We start from the raw sequence: 20,889 nt of genomic DNA, 5'->3' as shown, positions 1-20,889 counted from the left end.
CTGCAGAGTGTTGTTTTTTGGTGCTACGACAAAGTCAACTAATATTCAGCTAGATATGCCCGTGAATGCTGTCCTCACGTCGAGTCTATTGGCAAAAAAAAAAAAAAAAAAAAAAAAAAAAATGGTTCTAAGCACTATGGGACTTAACATCTGAGGTCATCAGTCCCCTAGACTTAGAACTAATTAAACCTAACTAACTTAAGGACATCACACACATCCATGCCCGAGGCAGGTTTCGAACCTGCGACCGTAGCACCAGCGCAGTTCCGGAATTAAGCGCCTAGATCCGCTCGGCCAGAGCAGCCAGCTTATCGTTCTAAGCAGACAATTTACAAAACAATTGAGAACATCGAATTCACAACATCTGCTGCGGACAAGAAGAAGAATACTTTGAAGAATACTGCTGCCACTGCACTTGTCGATGGACCATGTCTGTTCTGTGGATGCAGACTTAATTTTAGCATTGACATTAACGATTCTTTTACACATGGTAATGGTTGGCTTACAGTAGCTATTGTACGAGGTGGTACTGGAGTTCCTAACGTGCCTGGCCTTGAAAGTTTTGTAGACAGAGACATTATTGCCTACCGTACCTATCACATTGGAGAACTTGCTAGTAAAGACTTTGGTAAATCTGTGTATATGTCACCTTCTGCATTGTCATTGTATACTCGTAGCAAGAGAAAAATATCTGTAAATGAGTCTGTATTTATTTTGATTAAAAGGTAAAGGAGTATGTGAATATGTAAAATTTGTTGGAGACTGTACTTTGTATTTCCATAAATAAAGTGATCTGTAGCGTAGCTGAGAACCGGACAAGGGTACATCACGAACCGGGGGCTCAAGGAGGCAACAGCATGTTCCATGTTAAAGTTCTTATCGCTTGACCTTTGACCCCGCCATTGCCCACTACAGGGTTACGCAACGTGGCGGCGCGCCAGCAGCGGATGGTGTGTCGTTAGTAAATTTCTCGTGAGAGTATAAACAATATATTTGTGAAACAACATGCGCTTTTAATGTTAGTTTGTTTTCTGTGTTTGTTATTTTCTGCCACTGGTAAATTCTTTAAATTCTGAAATTATCATTAATGATGTTCCGGTCCCAATGATTCCCTTCTATCTCTTATCTATTTCTGCATATAAATACTGAGGAAGCCATTGCATGATGAAGGGTGCTCCCTGTTGTATCCTTAGTCATACATGGACCGACGAAAATGTGCTGTCAGTCACTCTGTTCAGTTACATAAACAATTCCGAGAAAAGTTGAAACTAGAATATTCTAACAAAACTATTGGTCTGAAGTGAGACCGAACGGCATTTCCATCATCCTTGTAGTATTTCACTAAGGGGGATGTTTTCTGTGATACTGATACTGATACTGGATCGATTTTCTTACGAAAATTTTATTTTAGTAAAGAAGATTTTACAGCTGCTGAAGACTATTAGTGTTTGCAGCAGATTTCCTGCTTAAAATCCTGTTGACTTAGCCTTGAATTTTTATTGCTGAAGCGCAGTTGCACTCGGTAAAATCTCTAACATTAAGCATTTTTTTCCATTTTTACTTTCATTGATGGCACTTCAGAAACAAGGTAGTTGAAATCTTCATTAGACATCCTGCAGAAATTTTCGAATTTTTCACATTGCTCTGTTAGTAAGTCTGCCAATAAGTGTGTGCCACAATCCATACACCATTAACAAAAAATCTCAACAGCTATATCAAATACCCATAATTTGCAAATTATACTGTATATTTAAATTTTAAAAAGTATATTATGGAAAAAATTACTTTTAACTGACTAGTACCTACGCGCCTTGCTTTTAAGTAAGCGACACAATCAACAATCCTCTTCTTGTTTTCATCTTCTGTCTTAAACATAATTCCATATGACCGCACTGAGAAGTCAGCTGTACTTATAACGAGTTCTGAATAGATATCCATCTCGTAGAACTACGTAACGACGAATTTTCGTAGTTCCGAGAGTAAATCGATACACGATAACGTGGGTATACTTGCATCAAAGCGCTCGCCATTCGGCGAGTAGTCCTCGACACCACGCCATTCGATAAGCAATTGTTCAATAACCGCCGAGTGACGTACGTTCGGTGCTGGCTTCAGATGAGTTGGTGAACTGCAGTAGGGTAAGGTTTCAGCTTGCAGGCGTTTTTTGCTGCTTTGATCTCTACTGACGCACTATTTACATCTAAAGTTGCTTCGAACTTTAGGTGTCAAATACGGCCAGCTTTACTGTCTTGGTGGTGGTCAGTGAAGAGCAAAATATTTTCTTCCCTAACTTGTTTCCATCTCTACAAGCCTGTCGTATGCGAGAAGTTTCAGTGTCCTTTACTGCACGTCTGTGGAAGTGGCCAACAAAGTGCGTGACGTGGCTGACGCTACGCTTGTGTGTTGTCAGCGACCTGTTTGACCACCTGGTGCAGCCGCTGTGCGCAGAATCCTCGACCGACGACGCGTGCTACGGCTGCTTCACGCGCTACGGCATGATGGTTCAGGTAGCGTGCATAGCTTGGCAGACACAAAAAATATTCCAACCTGTCAGAAGAAAAGAGATATCATATGAAATACAAACAAAACAATTTTTTGACAGGAAGTAAATCATTATAAACTGTCCTTCAAGAGACAATAATTCAAACTACAAATAGTTAATTGACATTTGTATTTTCACCAACACTTATTTGCTTACCTTACTATTTATTTTCCGTTAGCTTTCTAGACACTGCGGAAACATTGCGGATAGAAGAAAGTTACTACTGAAAATCTTGAACAGCTCCGTTGCTACATAAATTGCAGCATAATTTATCACTAAAATTTGTATGAAACTAAATTACAATTCCTAATTCTAATGCGTCCTGGTATCAGCAAAGTCCTTTGAGTACGTCAAGTGCAAATACGAATTAATTGCTCTGCTTAACTTCAGAGTTGTCATTGGTTCCCTGACAAACAAATGTTGCTAAAGTACATACATAAAAAAAAGTTTTGCATCACCCCCGTTCCCAGAACTCCCGAAGATAGACTTTGACTGTGGATATTGTGTCACAGCCACAGTCACTTTGAGTGTTCAGAGATGTCACTAAACCCGCCCAAAGATGTAAACAACCACGCATAAGCAGCGCCTCTTAGACGGAAGGGCTCCGACAGCCGATCAGTTCGAGTCATTTCACCAACAAGGAGGTATACGGCTATTGCTGCCTATAGTTCAACCATGCCTAGACGCTCAGTACCGCGGTTCGATAGCGCCCGTATTGTTACTTTGTGCTAGGAAGTGTTTTCAAGGGAAGTGTCCCGGCTTCTCGGAATGTACCAAAGCGATGTTGTTTGGACATGAAGGAGATGCAGAGAGATAGGAACTATCGATGACATGCCTCGCTCACGCCGCCCAAGGGCTACAACTGCAGTGAATGACCGATACCTACGGATTATGGCTCGGAGGAACTCTGACAGTAACGCCAACATGTTCAAGATTGCTTTTCGTGCAGCCACGGGTCGTCGTGTTACGACTCAAACCGTGCACAAAAGGCTGCATGATGCGCAAATCCCGACGTCCATGGCGAGGTCCATCTTTGCAACCACGACACCATGCAGCGCGCTCCAGATGGGCCCAATAACATGCCGAAAGGACGGCTCAGGATTTTCATCACGTTCTCTTCACCGATGAGTGTCGCATATGCCTTCAACCAGGCAATCATCGGAGACGTTGATTGGAGGCAACCCAGATACACTGTCCAAAGAGTGTAGCAAGACGAGGTTCCCTGATGCTTTGGGTTGGCATTGTATGGGCCCAACGTACGCCGCTGTTGGTCATGGAAGGCGCCGTAACGGCTGTACGATACGTGAATGCCCTCCTCCGACCGATAGGGCAACCATATCTGCAGCATATTGGCGAAGCATTCTTCTTCATGGACGACAATTCGCGCTCCCATCGTGCACATCTCGTGAATGACTTCCTTCAGGATAACTACATCGCTCGAATACAGCGGCCAGCATGAACCCTATCGAACACGCCTCTGACAGACTGAAAAGGGCTGTTTATGGACCACGTGACCCAACCACTCTTAGGGATCTACACCATATCATCGTTAAGGAATGGGACAATCTGGACCAACAGTACTTTGATAAACGTGTGGATAGTATGGCACGACGAATACAGGAATGCATCAACGAAAGAGGACGTGCTGCTTGGTATTAGAGGTACCGGTGTGTACAGCAATCTGGACCACCACCTCTGTATGTCTTGCTGTATGGTGGTACAACATGCAATGTTTTCAAGAGCAATAAAAATGGGGGAAATGATTTTATGTTGATCTCTATTCCAATTCTTTTGTACAGGGTCAGTAACTTTCGGCACGGAGGTGATGAAAAACTTTTTTCTTTATGTGTGTACGTTATCTAATAACACATAAAATCTAACAGTCTGCTAATAATAATAGAATTTGCCTTACCTGATCTTTCCTTTTTCTGAATTTTATTTACAAATGTAGCACTGCTACGGTACATCACTTCTGCATTGTGACATTTAAAACTGCATTGATGAATCCTGAATGAGATTTTCACTCTGCAGCGGAGTGTGCGCTGATATGAAACTTCCTGGCAGATTAAGACTGTGTGCCCGACCGAGACTCGAACTCGGGACCTTTGCCTTTCGCGGGCAGATGCTCTACCATCTGAGCTACCGAAGCACGACTCACGCCCGGTACTCACAGCTTTACTTCTGCCAGTACCTCGTCTCCTACCTTCCAAACTTTACAGGAGCTCTCCTGCGAACCTTGCAGAACTAGCACTCCTGAAAGAAAAGGTTCGCAGGAGAGCTTCTGTAAAGTTTGGAAGGTAGGAAACGAGGTACTGGCAGAAGTAAAGCTGTGAGTACCGGGCGTGAGTCGTGCTTCGGTAGCTCAGATGGTAGAGCAGCTGCCCGCGAAAGGCAAAGGTCCCGAGTTCGAGTCTCGGTCGGGCACACAGTTTTAATCTGTCAGGAAGTTGCATTAATGAACATAGTCACATGAACGCAGTCCATCCATTACAACAACGGTGCATAAATCAGATAGTTGTCAATATAAAAAGACAGGTTAAAAGGAAAGCTCATTTTCCAGCTCCTCCGCTGTCCCCATAGGTTACTTTTATAGACGAAGCGTATCTTCTATTGTCAACTGTATCATGAAAATGTGTTTCATTGTACCAAAGGACGATGCCAACCTTCCAACAGTCGGACATACAACAAACACTGAAACTACAGACATCGGTCCAGCAGAGAAACAAATTGCGTTAAAGCTTTCTGAGCTCCCTGAACATGAAGTACATTCCAGCTACTCTATTCAGTACTAACAACCTTCTTTGCTGTAGCTGAGTAAATCTTCTTTTTCTTCTTCCGGGTCACGGAAATTTTCGACCGTATGAACCATTCTGGCTCGAGACACTTAGTTCAGAATTTTACGTTTTCGTTTCTCTTCCTTCTGCCTGACCCGAAAGAGAGAAATTATATTTCCTTAAAAAGTATTTTAGTGTAAACATCTTTGCTCTATCATATTTTCAACCGTGCGGGGTAGCCGCGCGCTCTAGGTCGTCTTGTCACGGTCCGCGCGGTTCCCCCCTTGGAGGTTCGACTCCTCCTTCGCGCGTGGGTGTATGTGTCGTCCTTAGTGTAACTTAGGTTAAGTAGTGCGTAAGCTTAGGGACCGATGACCTCAGCAGTTTGGTCCCATAAGACCTTATAACAAATATCCAAATTTTTTGTCATCTTTTCAGAGCAGAACTACAAGTACGTTTTCATTTACAGGCTCCGGATGCATATGAAGAACTAAAAAAGTGCGCGAGAAAGTATCTGAATGGTACGTCATTCGCACAGTGTCAGGCAGTGGTGAGTCAACAAATAATTTACTTAGTGATGACAGTACATAACTTTCATTGCACCATAGTGAGCTTATACTCAGAATACAGCCACAGTGAGACAGTTCCAAAGCGCTGTTCAGTCCATGCTCCATTACGCAAATTATTTTCTGCTTTGCTTTGCTTTGAGCGTTTTATAAATTTAGTCGATTGCAAGGTTTGAATTTCGAACTATTCGTAAACAATGTTAAAGCCGGTTCCCATCACACCGCAGTAGTTAATTGGTGGCGGGGTCGGGCTTGGCAAGCACTTGGATAGGTGACTATCTGGATCTTCTGAGCGCCGTTGGTAAGTGGGTCGCACTAAGCCTGTGTGAGACCAGTTCAGAAGCTACGTGCTGGGAAGTAGCCGCTCCGGTTACGAAAACTGACAACGGCTGGAAGAGCGGTGTGCTGATCACAGGCCCCTTCATATCCGCATCCAATGACGTCTGTCGACTGAGAATGTCACGCCGGTCGGTCAGTACTGTTGAGCCTTCCAAGGCCTGTCCGGATGGAGTTAGTTTGAGGTTTAATCTTGTTAAATCTTGGAAAAAATGCTTGTGGCAATGAAATTAGGCACAAATGTACCTTTCATGGTACAGAGGACCAAATTTGTCAACACATAAGAAAACAGTCATTTTTTATCACTCCAGAGTCACCCATATGCATTCGAGATACTTAGTAGGTACTGATCTAGAACGGTGAACCATTTAATTCGGGGATGGCCAAGAATTCAGCTCACCGCCAGTGCTTTTGCTCACATACGAAATCTCTCTCACCTGGCTGCACATATCCCCAACCGCCACACCACGCTGTCCGAGCATATCGACGGGGAAGAGGGGAAACCGCGAAAGCGCCCATTTAAGTGACAATGCTGTCGCTCTGCATACAGCCTGATTTCTCATCCCATATTTCGCAACAAAACAGATCCAGAAATCTTGTAGTTTCATAAATTGTCTTTGGTGCGCTAAAGACGTCATTTTTATCAACTAAAAACTGTAGGAATACGGACAGATGTAGACATACATGTTCACAGATTTTCGCACTCAGGTTTCTGCGCAATCGGGAATCACTTACTTTCATAACCAGAAAAGTCCTTTCATAGATATGTTTTGATTGAAATATTTTATCACTTGCAATCTTATTATGTAGACGAGGAAATTCTCTCTGAAGAAGAAAACGTAGGCTTCCCAATGAGCTCTAAGGTAAGAGCTAACTTCATGCACCCGTGAGATGGGGGTAGGGTCTTTGATTAGTAATGGAAACGTCCTCGATCCCCCGGGTTCGAAACCCGTCACTGCTTAAATTTTGATTAATAATCAGCGTTGACGGCGGAAAACTTCCTACATAAGAAGTCACCTTCATTCTGCCAAGGGCCTTGTCAAAGAGGTCGGAGAAGCGAACAGAGGTTCAGGGCACTCTCTTGTCCTAGGGGTGGGAAACTGCCCATAAAGGCGGAAGAATCAGCAATGATCAACGGCATGAGGATGCAGAAGGCAATGGAAACCACTGCATTAAAGATACGTAACGTGTATCCACAGGACACGTGGCCTGTATTTCAAGAAGTGTCATGATGATCTCCCTATTGGCAAAAGATTCCGGAATAGTCCCCCATTCGGATCTCCGGGAGGGGCTGTAAAGAGAGCAGTGACCATGAGAAAAAGATTCAATAATCAACAAAAGGATAACTTTGTACGAGTCGAAGCGTGGAAGGTCAGACGCTGGAACATGGTAGGGAAACTAGAAAATCTGAAAAGGGAAATGGAAAGGCTCGTGGTAGATACAGTAGGGGTCAGTGAAGTTATATGGAAACAAGACAAGTATTTCTGGTCAAATGAGTATAGGATAACATCAATTAGCACTCCGTCTGATCTAATGAACGTAAATTACATTGCTTATCAACCAGTTCCATCTGCTAAGGCGTTTTGAAGTGAAGACAATAAACGCTCTCGAAAACAGTTTCAAACGAGGCGTAGCATTGTCGGTGTCTTCAAAAAGCATGGAAAAATATTATTGTGACTCTTTTAAGGTCACAACGAATCCTTCAGAGCTCTCGTTTTCATTAACACCAGTGTGCCTAGGGAAATGTACACTTCTCTATGTGAGAATACGTTCGTTCTCATTGTTATTTTCTTTTTAAGTGCATCCCCATGAAATCAGAAATGATTTGATTCTCAGCTTCTAATGTCTTTCAGTGGTCGTTGCAGTCAAGCGCACTTCATGCGCCCACGCGATCACTACGGTCGCAGGTCCGAATCCTGCCTCGGGCATTGATGTGTGTGATGTCCTTAGGTTCGTTCGGTTTACGCAGTTCTAAGTTATAGGGGACTAATGACTTAACTTCTAAGTCCCATATTGCTGAGAGCCATTTTGTACCACTTCATGTGCGATATCTGAAACGCTATATTTTTCTTCATGAATTCAGTAACGATGGGCTTACATCGAAAACTCTTCGTTCAGTACCATCAAAAATTGTTGCAACTGACAGCTGAATAACGCGTGTGATTTCAGCAGCTTTACTATCGGTACCACCAATTTCATCATGCGCTCGATGCCTCCAAGTTTACCACAAAGTGTTTCTTGATGTGCAAAACAATGAATCCTGCGTCTGTTGATCGTTTTCATTTTCTGTTGTCTCATATTCAGGTAAATCTTAAATTCTTTCTGCGTGGTTTTGTAACGTCGTTTCATAACAAATCTGCGGTACCCTCCATTATGCGACTGTACATCGCATAATTGATATTAAGAATTCTTATCCTGGCCATTAATTCCTATTTATTTGTAAAAGCTTGTGACGATGGACCGCAAGACTACATTTTGTGCAAAAGGCTGGGACCTGTGGGCTTTCCTTATACTACGAACAGATAACGAACAGTAAACAGCATTGACACCACGGTTCTGCCGAAGTGAGGAAAATAGTGCAGAGAGAGAACTGTCGCATCACAGTACTAAATGAAATGTCGCGATGTGCCGTGTATTTCCGATAATTATCGAACAAAGCTGGGACAGGCCGACCTTCGGCCGCACGTATCCCGCTCATCTTCATCCCTGTGGTTTGGCACGCTATGGCCGATTCAGGCATAAACGGTTTCCTGCGAGCAGTAACTTCAGAGAGCAACGTATTTTAATATTATTTTACATCAATAATTTCTGAGTATGTAAAGCGAATTCTGCATTCCATTTTTCCTTCCATTTTCAGATCTGGGATGCTGAAGTGAATGAGGATGGACAGTCGCCTGTATTCTGCGATTTTGAAGTGTGCGTTAGGAAGTGGGACATGTTGCAGCTAGTAAGTGTGGCGAACAGTCAGTTGGATGAACGCGTAGGCTGTAGTCTGTGAACAGTTACTGTTTTTGTGAAATTATGAACATTTCTGATACAGCTTTCTTCATATTTTATTATGTGTTTGCTTTCTTTTGTAGGTCGACGCCTGCGCCAATCAGAACAGCAGCACCAAATCTGAAGCGGAGAAGTACGTGCAAACAACATTCTGCATTGTTGATGAACTACGCCGACGCAAATTTGTAAGTGCTTAGCTAAGTGAAAAGAAATCAGTAATTTGTACTTAAAATCAAAAGATAACAGTGAATGGAATCTGAGAGTTATGTGCCACTTTTCACGTTAACCAATTGTTATGGAGCTATCACAACCTCCGTAGCTTACAAACGACAATTTGGCAGAACGTGATACAAATCATACGGAGATCCGAATATGGGACTATTTTACCTCCGGAATATTTTACCCAAAAGGACGCCATCATCATTTAACCATACAATAAGCTGCATGTCCTCGGGGAAAAAAACGGCTATAGTTTCCCTTTACTTTCAGCCGATCGCAGTACGAGCACAGCAGGGCCGTTTTGGTTAGTGTTCAGGGCCAGATCAGTCAATCATCCAAACTGTTAGCCCTACAACTACTGAAAAGGCTGCTGCCCCTCTTCACGAACCACACGTTTGTCTGGCCTCTCAAAAATACCCCTCCGTTGTGGTTGCACCCACGGTACGCTTATGTGTATCGCTGAGGCAAGCAAGCCTCCTCACCAACGGCAAGGTCCATGGTTCATGAGTGGGGGAGGGGGGGGGGGGGGGAGAAAGGCAACGTTAACGATGTGGGCCTGTAATCTAGTGAATTACTCCTACTACCTTTCCTGTGCAACTTTCCAGTCTTTGGGTACGGATCTTTCGTCGAGCGAACGGTTGTTTGTGATTGTTAAGTATGGAGCTAATGCATCAGCATACTCCGAAAGGAACCTAATTGGATTACAGTCTGGACTAGAAGGCTTGCTTTTATTAAGTGATATAAGTTACATCACTAATCCAAGGATATTTATTTCTACGTTACTCATGTTGGCAGGTGTTCTCGATTCGAATTCTGGAATATTTACTTCGTCTTCCTTTGTGAAGGCATTTCGGAACGCTGTGTTTAGTAACCCTGTTTCGGCAGCACTGTCTTCGATAGTATCTCCATTACTATCGCGCAGACAAGGCATTGATTGTTTCTTGCTGCTAACATACTTCACATACGACCGGAATCCTTTTGGATTTTCTGCCAAGTTTCGAGAAAAAGTTTCGCTGTGGGAACTATTATAAGCATCTCGCATTGAAGTGCGCTAAAATTTCGAGCTTCTGTAAAAGTTCGCCAATCTTGGGGATTTTTAGTATGTTTAAATCTGCCATGTTTGTTTCGCTGTTTCTGCAACAGTGTTCTAACGCGTTTTGTGTGCCAAGGAGGATATGCTCCGTCGTTTGTTAATTTATTTGGTATAAATCTCTCAATTGCTTCCGATACTATTTCTTTGAATTTAAGCCACATCTGATCTACACTTATTAATTTGAAATGAGTGGAGATTGTCTCTCAGGAAAGCGTCAAGTGAATTTTTATCTACTTTTTTGAATGGGTATATTTTTCACTAATTTTCGAGGATTTGGGGATTACAATATTCAATCTCGCTACGACAACCCTGTGTTCACTAATCCCTGAATCGGTTTTGATTTCATTATTATCTCAGGATTATTTGTTGCTATGACGTCAAGTGTGTTTTCACAACCGTTTACTATTCGCGTGGGCTCATGAACTAACTGCTCGAGATAATTTTCAGAGAATGCGTTTAGCACAATTTCGGATGATATTTTTTGTGTACCTCCGGAATTAAACATATATTTTCGCCAATACATCGAGGGTAAATTAAAGTCACCACCAACTATTATTGTATGAGTCGGGTACCTTTTCGAAATCAAACTTAAGTTTTCTTTTTGAACGTTTAGCAGCTGTATCATCTGAATTGGGAGGTCGGTAAAGGGATCCTATTACAATTTTTTCCCGTTGCCAACAATGACCTCTGCCGTCACTTACTCACAAGAAGTATCTACTTCAATTTTGCGACAAGTTAAACTACTTCAAGAAAAAGGAATAACTATCCCCTATGATAGCTATGCTGTAGGATAACTTATAGGATAACTATCCTGTTTAAGATTAGTAACGTAAAGACAAACAAAATAATTCTGATGATTCTACTCATTCTACATAAAAAGTTCAGTAATTCAACATACACAAGAAAAAAATAACTTAAAATCTAATATCGTAGGCCTACAACAGCAGCCTACAGTGGAAACTGTCCATTGATAGCGGCCCTAAAATAAATTAATATGTTAAAAATCCGCCTCAGTTGCGAAATGTTACTGGTCTTTACCGAGGTTTCAGGTAACTCTAGCCTTCTTCAGAAGCATAAAATAAACTAATACATGCCAGAATAAGTCACGGTCAAACATAGAAAGCTAAAATACCGTGGTACCACGTCAAACTACGTTACTCAGCTGAGGAACACCCACGGCCCCACTTCGTGGAAAGCGGTCGGTCAGCCGCGGACGCTACGTTGGAACGTAGGAGTGTCCATGAGGACAGCAGAGTATTTCTTTCGCTTCTTTTCCCTCTTTCGTTGTATTCTTCCTCCAGATTTAAGAAAAGGTCTGATGTGTTTCTGGGACACAATAGTAGGCCTAGACTGAACATTATCCAAGCTCCTGCAAGAACATTTTGACTCACTTATCTTGTGTCATTAATATGGTTCGTGGAGATCTCCAATGCTTGAATTTGGCTGTCTCCTTCTTCTATTGTGTCAGCACTTAGAGCAGTAGGCCCGTCAGGAACTAGTCGGTCTGCTACTAAACCTGTAGCAAATCCATGGTCGTTAGAAACGTCTCTACTGAAGGAGGAAATGACACAAGTCTTGAATACTGCTTGGATATTTGATGGCGTAAACGCAAGAGGATATCCCGAAGTCACTACTCCTGGAATGTCACATATTGTCATCATAGAACATGGGTGATATAACATCCACGAATTACTTGCGGTATTCACGTACTTCTCCAACGTTTAGATCTAAGGGTTGCAATTGATGGGAACAGTGAGTGGCGAAGTGACAATAAAACAGTACCGTTCTCTTAAGCATAGTTCAGCCCACTAATCAACAGCTGAGAACCATGATTATCAAGGAGAAGTGGAAGTCGACTATGTTTAGAGTACTCTGAGTTAGCTGCAAAGTGTTTCAAAAATTCGCAGACATGTTCTTCCATCATCCATCCAGAAGGGTTACTGGCTTCACGGCAGCCCACTGGCCCATTATGAATAAAATGTTCTTTGGAGTACAATCAGGCAAAAATGAAGATTGGTGGAATGCAGTTCCTAGCAGCAGAAACAGCAGCAGTTAATTTAATTAGGCTACCACGTTCTCCAGATGTGATCGACACCACTTGCTTTAAATCTTTTCGTGACACACTTGGATTTGGCTTTTTTATTGTTTCAATGCCATTCTCGCCCATGTTTCAAATATATTTCGGCTCAAAGTTGTATCGCTTCATTACAGTAGCTAGGTTATCGAAATAGCGCCAACGTTCGTATTATTGAAGCTAGAGGATCGGTCTAGGTTGTTAGCTTCAGGAGTAGTAACTGCCAAATCTGGGTCTTTTCATGACCCAGAAAACCAGTCATTCCCATCTTGTCGAGATTCAGTCGATTTTACAGATACTTTTAGCTCATTAGAAAAGCTAATTTATAACCAAATTTTCAGAAAAATGGTTCAAATGGCTCTGAGCACTATGGGACTCAACTGCTGAGGTCATTAGTCCCCTAGAACTTAGAACTAGTTAAACCTAACTAACCTAAGGACATCACAAACATCCATGCCCGAGGCAGGATTCGAACTTGCGACCGTAGCGGTCTTGCGGTTCCAGACTGCAGCGCCTTTAACCAAATTTTCAAATTTCTTTTGGACTAAGACCGAAGTACGTATCAGACGCAGCTTTTATATACTCTGCCAGTTCATTTTCAAGAGTAACTGTAAGCATACGTCTATTAGGATAGTAGCCTACACGCAGTGAATGGCAGGTTACATCACTTCTTGAATGCTCATCAGAAAACTTTTGACACTAACGATCCAATGTCCGATAACTTGTATTGTAATCTTTGACAACAGGGCTTATGGATTTATTTTCCAATTTCACCATTCGAGCCGCTTTCAGCATAGTGTCTGCGGATGTTAGACCTTTATCTACTTTCCTTTCAAAATTTCTAGGCATCTTGATAGTGAAAACGCAAATTGAGAGGATGTAACCAGAAAAGCAAACAGTTTCGTGGAGATGGTTATCCCACGCGACAGGCAAATCCGTTGGTTGTGTCACAAGCAAACCGAGGAGTCATTTTCAAAACTGTAGCCGCTATTCAGTTTTGTGTGTGTCATAACGATTTAGGAACACCGCACGTAATATATTGAATATGTATTGAATTATATTCTACATGACTGTAGAAGGCGATCATCAGTACAACAAAAAGGTTTGTAGTTAAATAGAACGATAATAATGCACTAAGTTTTACTCACGAAAACTAGTAACAGAAAGGTGTGAACAGCTCCTCACTCACTCCACAGAAACAACTGAAACTTCACGCAACAAATGTAGAAGTGCAGCCGCTCTCAAGAATGTAATTCCAGTATAGTGTGATATCTGGTGACCGAGTTATTAACTATGGGAGAAGCAACATGTGTGACTACCATACCCGGTCCCCCTACTTCCTTTTCAGTACGGCTTGCGTTTCATGTCTTCGACTTGTATAACTGCATTTCCGTTTCTGTGCTGGTTATAAATAGCCTAAACTCATTGTATTTTTTCTCTGCTGCTCTATGGGTAGCGTCATTGATTAGTAATCAAAATTTCCTTTCTCCTGGGTAGGATGCGCGCCACCGCTCATATTTTCAATAAAAATCATCAGCAATGGTGGCCGAAAACTTCAGAAATAGGAAGTCACACTCACTCAGCTAGCGGCTGAGGAGTGGACAGATATTTAGGGCACTGTTTTGCCCTTGGGGTGGAAAACTGCTCCTAAACGGCAATGATCAATAGCATGAGGATGCAGAAGGCTATGGGAACCACTGCATTAATGATACATAACATGTATCCACAGGACATGCGATGCGCATCTGAAAAAGTCTCATGACGATCTCTCCATTGACAGAAGATTCTGGAGAAGTCACCCGTTCAGATCTCCGGGAGGAGACTAGCAAGTGAATGGTGACCACCAGAAAAATATTGAATAACCAATGAAAAGGCAACGTTCTAAGAGCAATTAAGCACAGAACCGACTCGTGGAGATAACATCTTGGACCTACTGATAACAAACAGACCCGAACTTTTCGACTCTGTATGTGCTGAACACGGAATCAGTGATCATAAGGCCGTTGCAGCATCCCTGAATTTGGAAGTTAGTAGGAATATAAAAAACGGGAGGAAGGTTTATCTGTTTAGCAAGAGTAATAGAGGGCAGATTTCAGACTACCTAACAGATCAAAACGAAAATTTCTGTTCCGACACTGACAATGTTGAGTCTTTATGGAAAAAGTTCAAGGCAATCGTAAAATGCGTTTTAGACAGGTACGTGCCGAGTAAAACTGTGACGGACGGGAAAAACCCACCGTGGTACAACAACAAAGTTAGGAAACTACTGCGAAAGCAAAGAGAGCTTCACTCTAAGTTTAAACGCAGCCAAAACCTCTCAGACAAACAGAAGCTAAACGATGTCAAAGTTAGCGTAAGGAGGGCTATGCGTGAAGCGTTCAGTGAATTCGAAAGTAAAATTCTATGTACCGACTTGACAGAAAATCCTAGGAAGTTCTGGTATTACGTTAAATCAGTAAGTGTCCCGAAACAGCATATCCAGACACTCCGGGATGATGATGGCATTGAAACAGAGGATGACACGCGTAAAGCTGAAATACTAAACACCTTTTTCCAAAGCTGTTTCACAGAGGAAGACCGCACTGCAGTTCCTTCACTAAATCCTCGCACAAACGAAAAAATGGCTGACATCGAAATAAGTGTCCAAGGAATAGAAAAGCAACTGGGAATCACTCAACAGAGGAAAGTCCACTGGACCTGACGGGATACCAATTCGATTCTACACAGAGTACGCGAAAGAACTTGCCCCCCTTCTAACAGCCGTGTACCGCAAGTCTCTAGAGGAACGGAAGGTTCCAAATGATTGGAAAAGAGCACAGGTAGTCCCAGACTTCAAGAAGGGTCCTCGAGCAGATGCGCAAAACTATAGACCTATATCTCTGACGTCGATCTGTTGTAGAATTTTAGAATATGTTTTTTGCTTGAGTATCATGTCGTTTTTGGAAACCCAGAATCTACTATGTAGGAATCAACATGGATTCCGGAAACAGCGATCGTGTGAGACCCAACTCGCTTCATTTGTTCATGAGACCCAGAAAATATTAGATGGAGGCTCCCAGGTAGATGCTATTTTTCTTGACTTCCGGAAGGCGTTCGATACAGTTCCGCACTGTCGCCTGATAAACAAAGTAAGAGCCTACGGAATATCAGACCAGCTGTGTGGCTGGTTTCAAGAGATTTTAGCAAACAGAACACAGCATGTTGTTATCAATGGAGAGACGTCTACAGACGTTAAAGTAAGCTCTGGCGTGCCACAGGGGAGTGTTATGGGACCATTGCTTTTCACAATATATATAAATGACCTAGTAGATAGTGTCGGAAGTTCCATGCGGCTTTGCGCGGATGATGCTGTAGTACACAGAGAAGTTGCAGCATTAGAAAATTGTAGCGAAATGCAGGAAGATCTGCAGCGGATAGGCACTTGGTGCAGGGAGTGGCAACTGACCCTTAACATAGACAAATGTAATGTATTGCGAATACATAGAAAGAAGGATCCTTTATTGTATGATTATATGATAGCGGAACAAACACTGGTAGCAGTTGCTTCTGTAAAATATCTGGGAGTATGCGTGCGGAACGATTTGAAGTGGAATGATCATATAAAATTAATTGTTGGTAAGGCAGGTACCAGGTTGAGATTCATTGGGAGAGTGCTTAGAAAATGTAGTCCATCAACAAAGGAGGTGGCTTACAAAACACTCGTTCGACCTATACTTGAGTATTGCTCATCAGTGTGGGATCCGTACCAGATCGGGTTGACGGAGGAGATAGAGAAGATCCAAAGAAGAGCGGCGCGTTTCGTCACAGGGCTATTTGGTAACCGTGATAGCGTTACGGAGATGTTTAACAAACTCAAGTGGCAGACTCTGCAAGAGAGGCGCTCTGCATAGTGGTGTAGCTTGCTGTCCAGGTTTCGAGAGGGTGCGTTTCTGGATGAGGTATCGAATATATTGCTTCCCCCTACTTATACCTCCCGAGGAGATCACGAATGTAAAATTAGAGAGATTCGAGCGCGCACGGAGGCTTTCAGACAGTTGTTCTTCCCGCGAACCATACGCGACTGGAACAGGAAAGGGAGGTAATGACAGTGACACGTAAAGTGCCCTCCGCCACAAACCGTTGGGTGGCTTGCGGAGTATAAATGTAGATGTAGATGTAGACGTGCAACATCAGAAGTTGTAACCTGGTAGGGAAGTTAGAATATGTGTATAGTGAAATGCTGAAGCTCAGTCTAGATATAGTGGGGGTCGGTGAAGTGAAGTGGACAGAAGATAAGATTTCTGGTCAGATGAGTAGAAGGTAATATCAACAACAACAGAAAATGGTACAAAGAGAGTAGGATTCGTCATAAATAGGAAGATAGGGCTGGGAGTGAATAACTCTTAACAGTTCAGTGATACGGTTCTTTTCATTGGAATCGACAGCAAATAAACACCAACAAGAACAGTTCAGGTACATATGGCGACGTCGCAAACCAAAGATGAAGAGAGACAAAAGGTATATGAGGATATTGAAAGGGTAATTCAGTAGGTAAAGTGAGATAAAAATTTAATAGGGGGATTGGAATGAGATTGTAGGGGAAGGAGTAAAAGAAAGGGTTAGGAGAAAATATGGGCTTCGAAGTAGGAGTACGAGAAAAGAAGACTCACTGGGTTAGCAACAAATTCAGCGAATACTCCGTCCAAGAATTACAAGAGGAGGTGGTGTAGTGGGAGAAGGGAGTGAGAAATGGGAAGATTTCAGATAGACTACATCATGGTCACGCAGAGACCCCGAAATCAGATGCTGGATTGTAACGTATGCCCAGGAGCAGAGATAGACCCAAATCCTATATTGGTACTGATGAAGAGTAGTCCGAAGTTTAAGAGACTAGTCAGGAAGATCGAACGCGCAAACAAATCGGACATGGATGTACTGAAGAACTAAGAGATGGACTTGAAGTGCTCTAAGGCTCTAGCTCAGTAAGCATTTCAGTTGAAGGAAGATGGACACTTCCAAACAGGGAAATCACAGAATTTGGAAAGAAAAACACAGGCACAAAAAAGGTAACTTCAAAGAAATCAGGCTAACAGAAGGAATACTTCAGTTTGTCGACGAAAGATGGAAGAACAAAAATATTCACGGAAATTCAGTAATAGAAATACACAAGTCACTTAAAAATGAAATAAATAATAAGTGCTGGGAAGCCAAGGCGAAGTGGTTGCGTGAAAAATGTGAAGAGCTCGGAAAAGAAATGATTGTCGGAAGCACTGACTCACTATATAGAAGACTCCAAACAACCTTCGGTGATATTAAAAGCAAGGGTCATAACATTAAGAGTGCAATAGAAATCCACTGTTAAAGGCAGAGGAGAGAGCGGAGAGGCGGAAGGAGTTTATTGAAGGGCCAGTATGAGGAGGAAGACATGCTCGATGACGTGATAGATGAAGACTCAGGAGCCAGTATAGAAGAAAAAAGGGAGTCTAGTATTAGAATCAGAACTTAAAAGAGCTTTGGAAGACCAAAAGACGAATAAGGCAGAAGGAATAGATAACATTCCATTGGAATTTCTAAAATCATCATGTAAGGTGACAGGACCTGGAAAAAGCAATAGACAATGTAGAATGGGGTGTGATGTTTAAATTCTGAAGAAAACATGTGAAAGCTATAGGGAAAGACAGGTAACAGATAAATTAACAAGATCTCAGATAAAACAGTAACAGCAGAAGACAAAGAACGAAATGCTCGAATCAAAATGGTGTAGGACGTCGATATGTTATTTCTCTCCTACCGTTCATTCGATACATCGAAGACGCAATGACGCAAATAAATGAAAGGTTCAAGAGGGGATTTAAAATTCTGGGTTAAAGGATATGAATGATAAGACTGCAATTCTCAGTGAAAGTGAAGAAGAATTTACAGGGTCTGCTGAATGGAACGAACAGTCTAACGAATACAAAATGTGTACTGATAAATCGAAGAAAGACAAAAGTAATGAGTACCGGCAGAAATGAGAAGAGCGAGAAACATAACATCAGGAAGAAGATGAAATTAAGTAATTCTGGTACCTAAGAAGCAAATTAACCCAGGACGGATTGTACAAGAAACTACCACTGGCAAAAAGGGCTTTTCTGGCCAAGAGAAGTGTACTAGTGTCAACCACAGGCCTTAATTGAAGGTAGAAATTCCTGAGAATGTACATTTGGAGCACAGCGTTGGATAGTAATGAAACACGGACTATGCGAAAATCGGAACAGAAGAGAGACGAAACATCTGAGATGTAGTGCAACAGAAGATTACTGAAAACTATAGGGTAAAGACTGAGGAGGTTCTCTGGAGAATCGACGAGGGAGAGAATATATGGAAAACACTGACAAGAAACAGTGACAAGAAGGTAGGACATTCGTTAAGACATCAAGGAATAACTTTCACGATGGCAGAGGCAGCTGTAAAAACTGCAGAGGAAAACAGAGATTGTAATGCAACCAGCAAATAAATGAGGATATTGGCTGGAAGTGTCATTCTGAGAAGAAGAGTCTGACACAGGAAAGGAATTTATAGCGGGCCACATCAAACCTGACATCGACTGATCATTCACTCAAAAAAAGAAAATAAATAAATGATCAAAACTTAAAATTGTGTGTTGCAAGCAACATTTTCCAAAGCTGTCACAAAATCTATAGATCCTATAACCGTTTGCCTTTCTTTAACCTATCTGCTCGGATAGGTTGTAGGGTCAGTTTTTACCTACTGTGTTCTTACATTTCTACCTGAAACAAATTGGCATTCCTCTAAATCGGGTTCTATTAGCTTTTCCAATCTTCTGTAAATAATTCGTGTAAGTATATTGCAATTATGACTTATTATGATCTTCCCATAACTTTCGCACTTATCAGCACGGGCCGTCTTTGGAATTGAGGTTATTACATGCTTCTTAACGTAATCGCGTATATCTTGCACGTCAAGAGGAATGGTTTTGTTGTGACTGGCTCTCTTAAGGATGGGACGCTTACCGTGTTTGGCTTAATGGAAGAGAAAGTAAAGATTCAAACCAGGATTTCACGGTTCGTCAAAGTGAGAATGTCACACAAATGCTCAACGAACAATGGTGGTAGACGTTATGCATTGTGAGGAGCCCTGGTCACAAATTCCCAAGAACACAATCTGCAAATAACGTCGAGTACCACAACTTTGTCCAATACACGTCGATGATGAAATTATATTCTGGCCCATGTTGAAGTGTGCGGACAGTGTTACTGTGTGAATGGGGTAGGCTGGTGGCAAAAGGAGACTGGTTGAGTATGTACACTGTACGGTAGCTTGTGGAGCACGGTTGTAAATGCAGTTGTGTGCTATACCGGTTGTCTGCTTGCAGATGATTGAACCTCGGGACCTATACGGCTACTACAGCTCTATGACGTATGCGCTGTACGTGACGGAGGACGGCGAGCTGCGTGTGATGATGACCCACGGCGTCGTCAATAGATACAGCTGCGATGCCTCATAGTCCCCGGCGGAAACGTTGACAACCTCTTTCGATGGACTCAAGTGTGTCTCCTGGACGCAATAATAATAACATCACACAAAAAATTTCCTATAACGTAAAACGAGATTCTCTGTCAACAATAAATTGCAATGCCTTACAATACTTCGTGTACTCTTCATTTCTGCCCACGATGTCTTACCCTTTGCGATTATTGTTGGGATCGACAACTGGGAAAATTCGTGGTCGATCAAAAGTGTATGCTAGACTGAGACTCGAACCAGAAATCTTGTCTTTCTCATACTGACCTGATCCCCATTACCGATCTATAATCTCATTTGTGGCACCACATCTAATCGAACGTTAAAACAACCTTTGAAATGTGAAATACCTTCTTTTGTTCTGTATCTGACTTCCCGCATTTTTTGATATGTTGCTTGCTGATTTATTTGTTGTACTCTCTCGCTTTTCATGTATCAACAAGTGAGTTAAAATAAAGTGTGTTTTCTCACTATGAGCATATATTTACGGTACTCATTGTGGATGGTGGTTTCTGTGGCGAAAGCACGGAGAACCACGATTTTCGAGAAACACGTTATTTGGTGGCTATAGCGTAAGCCACCTCGTCGAACCAGTTACTGTGCAATTGTGACGGAGTGACAGCTACTCTAGTTCCGTAAGCGCTTAAAATTGACGCACTTTTGTTTGAAAATCCGGATAATATGCTGCGCACGCACATTCTACAGGTTACTTAACCGCGTCTTCCACGCCATCTAGCAAATCATCGATCGCTGTACATGACGCGATAAGGAAATTTCATTTACAG

The 20,889-nt window shown here is 42.3% G+C and overlaps 1 protein-coding gene across 1 annotated transcript in view; it reads left to right on the top strand.

The window, feature by feature from the left end:
* LOC124580703 overlaps positions 1 to 20,087 on the top strand; it is a 30,932-nt gene extending 10,845 nt beyond the window's left edge. The window contains exons 2-6 of the mRNA XM_047131282.1: positions 2,411 to 2,507; positions 5,786 to 5,866; positions 9,076 to 9,165; positions 9,299 to 9,400; positions 19,956 to 20,087. Of these exons, the coding sequence (XP_046987238.1) occupies positions 2,411 to 2,507; positions 5,786 to 5,866; positions 9,076 to 9,165; positions 9,299 to 9,400; positions 19,956 to 20,087 (502 nt within the window). The remainder of the gene's footprint in view (positions 1 to 2,410; positions 2,508 to 5,785; positions 5,867 to 9,075; positions 9,166 to 9,298; positions 9,401 to 19,955) is intronic.
* The last annotated feature ends 802 nt before the right edge of the window (positions 20,088 to 20,889 follow it).

Source organism: Schistocerca americana, chromosome 1 (genome assembly GCF_021461395.2).
Source record: "Schistocerca americana isolate TAMUIC-IGC-003095 chromosome 1, iqSchAmer2.1, whole genome shotgun sequence".
In the NCBI taxonomy this organism is placed as follows: domain Eukaryota; kingdom Metazoa; phylum Arthropoda; class Insecta; order Orthoptera; family Acrididae; genus Schistocerca; species Schistocerca americana.
Note: the sequence above shows the minus strand (reverse complement) of the source record. Positions and strands in the feature narration are given on the sequence as shown.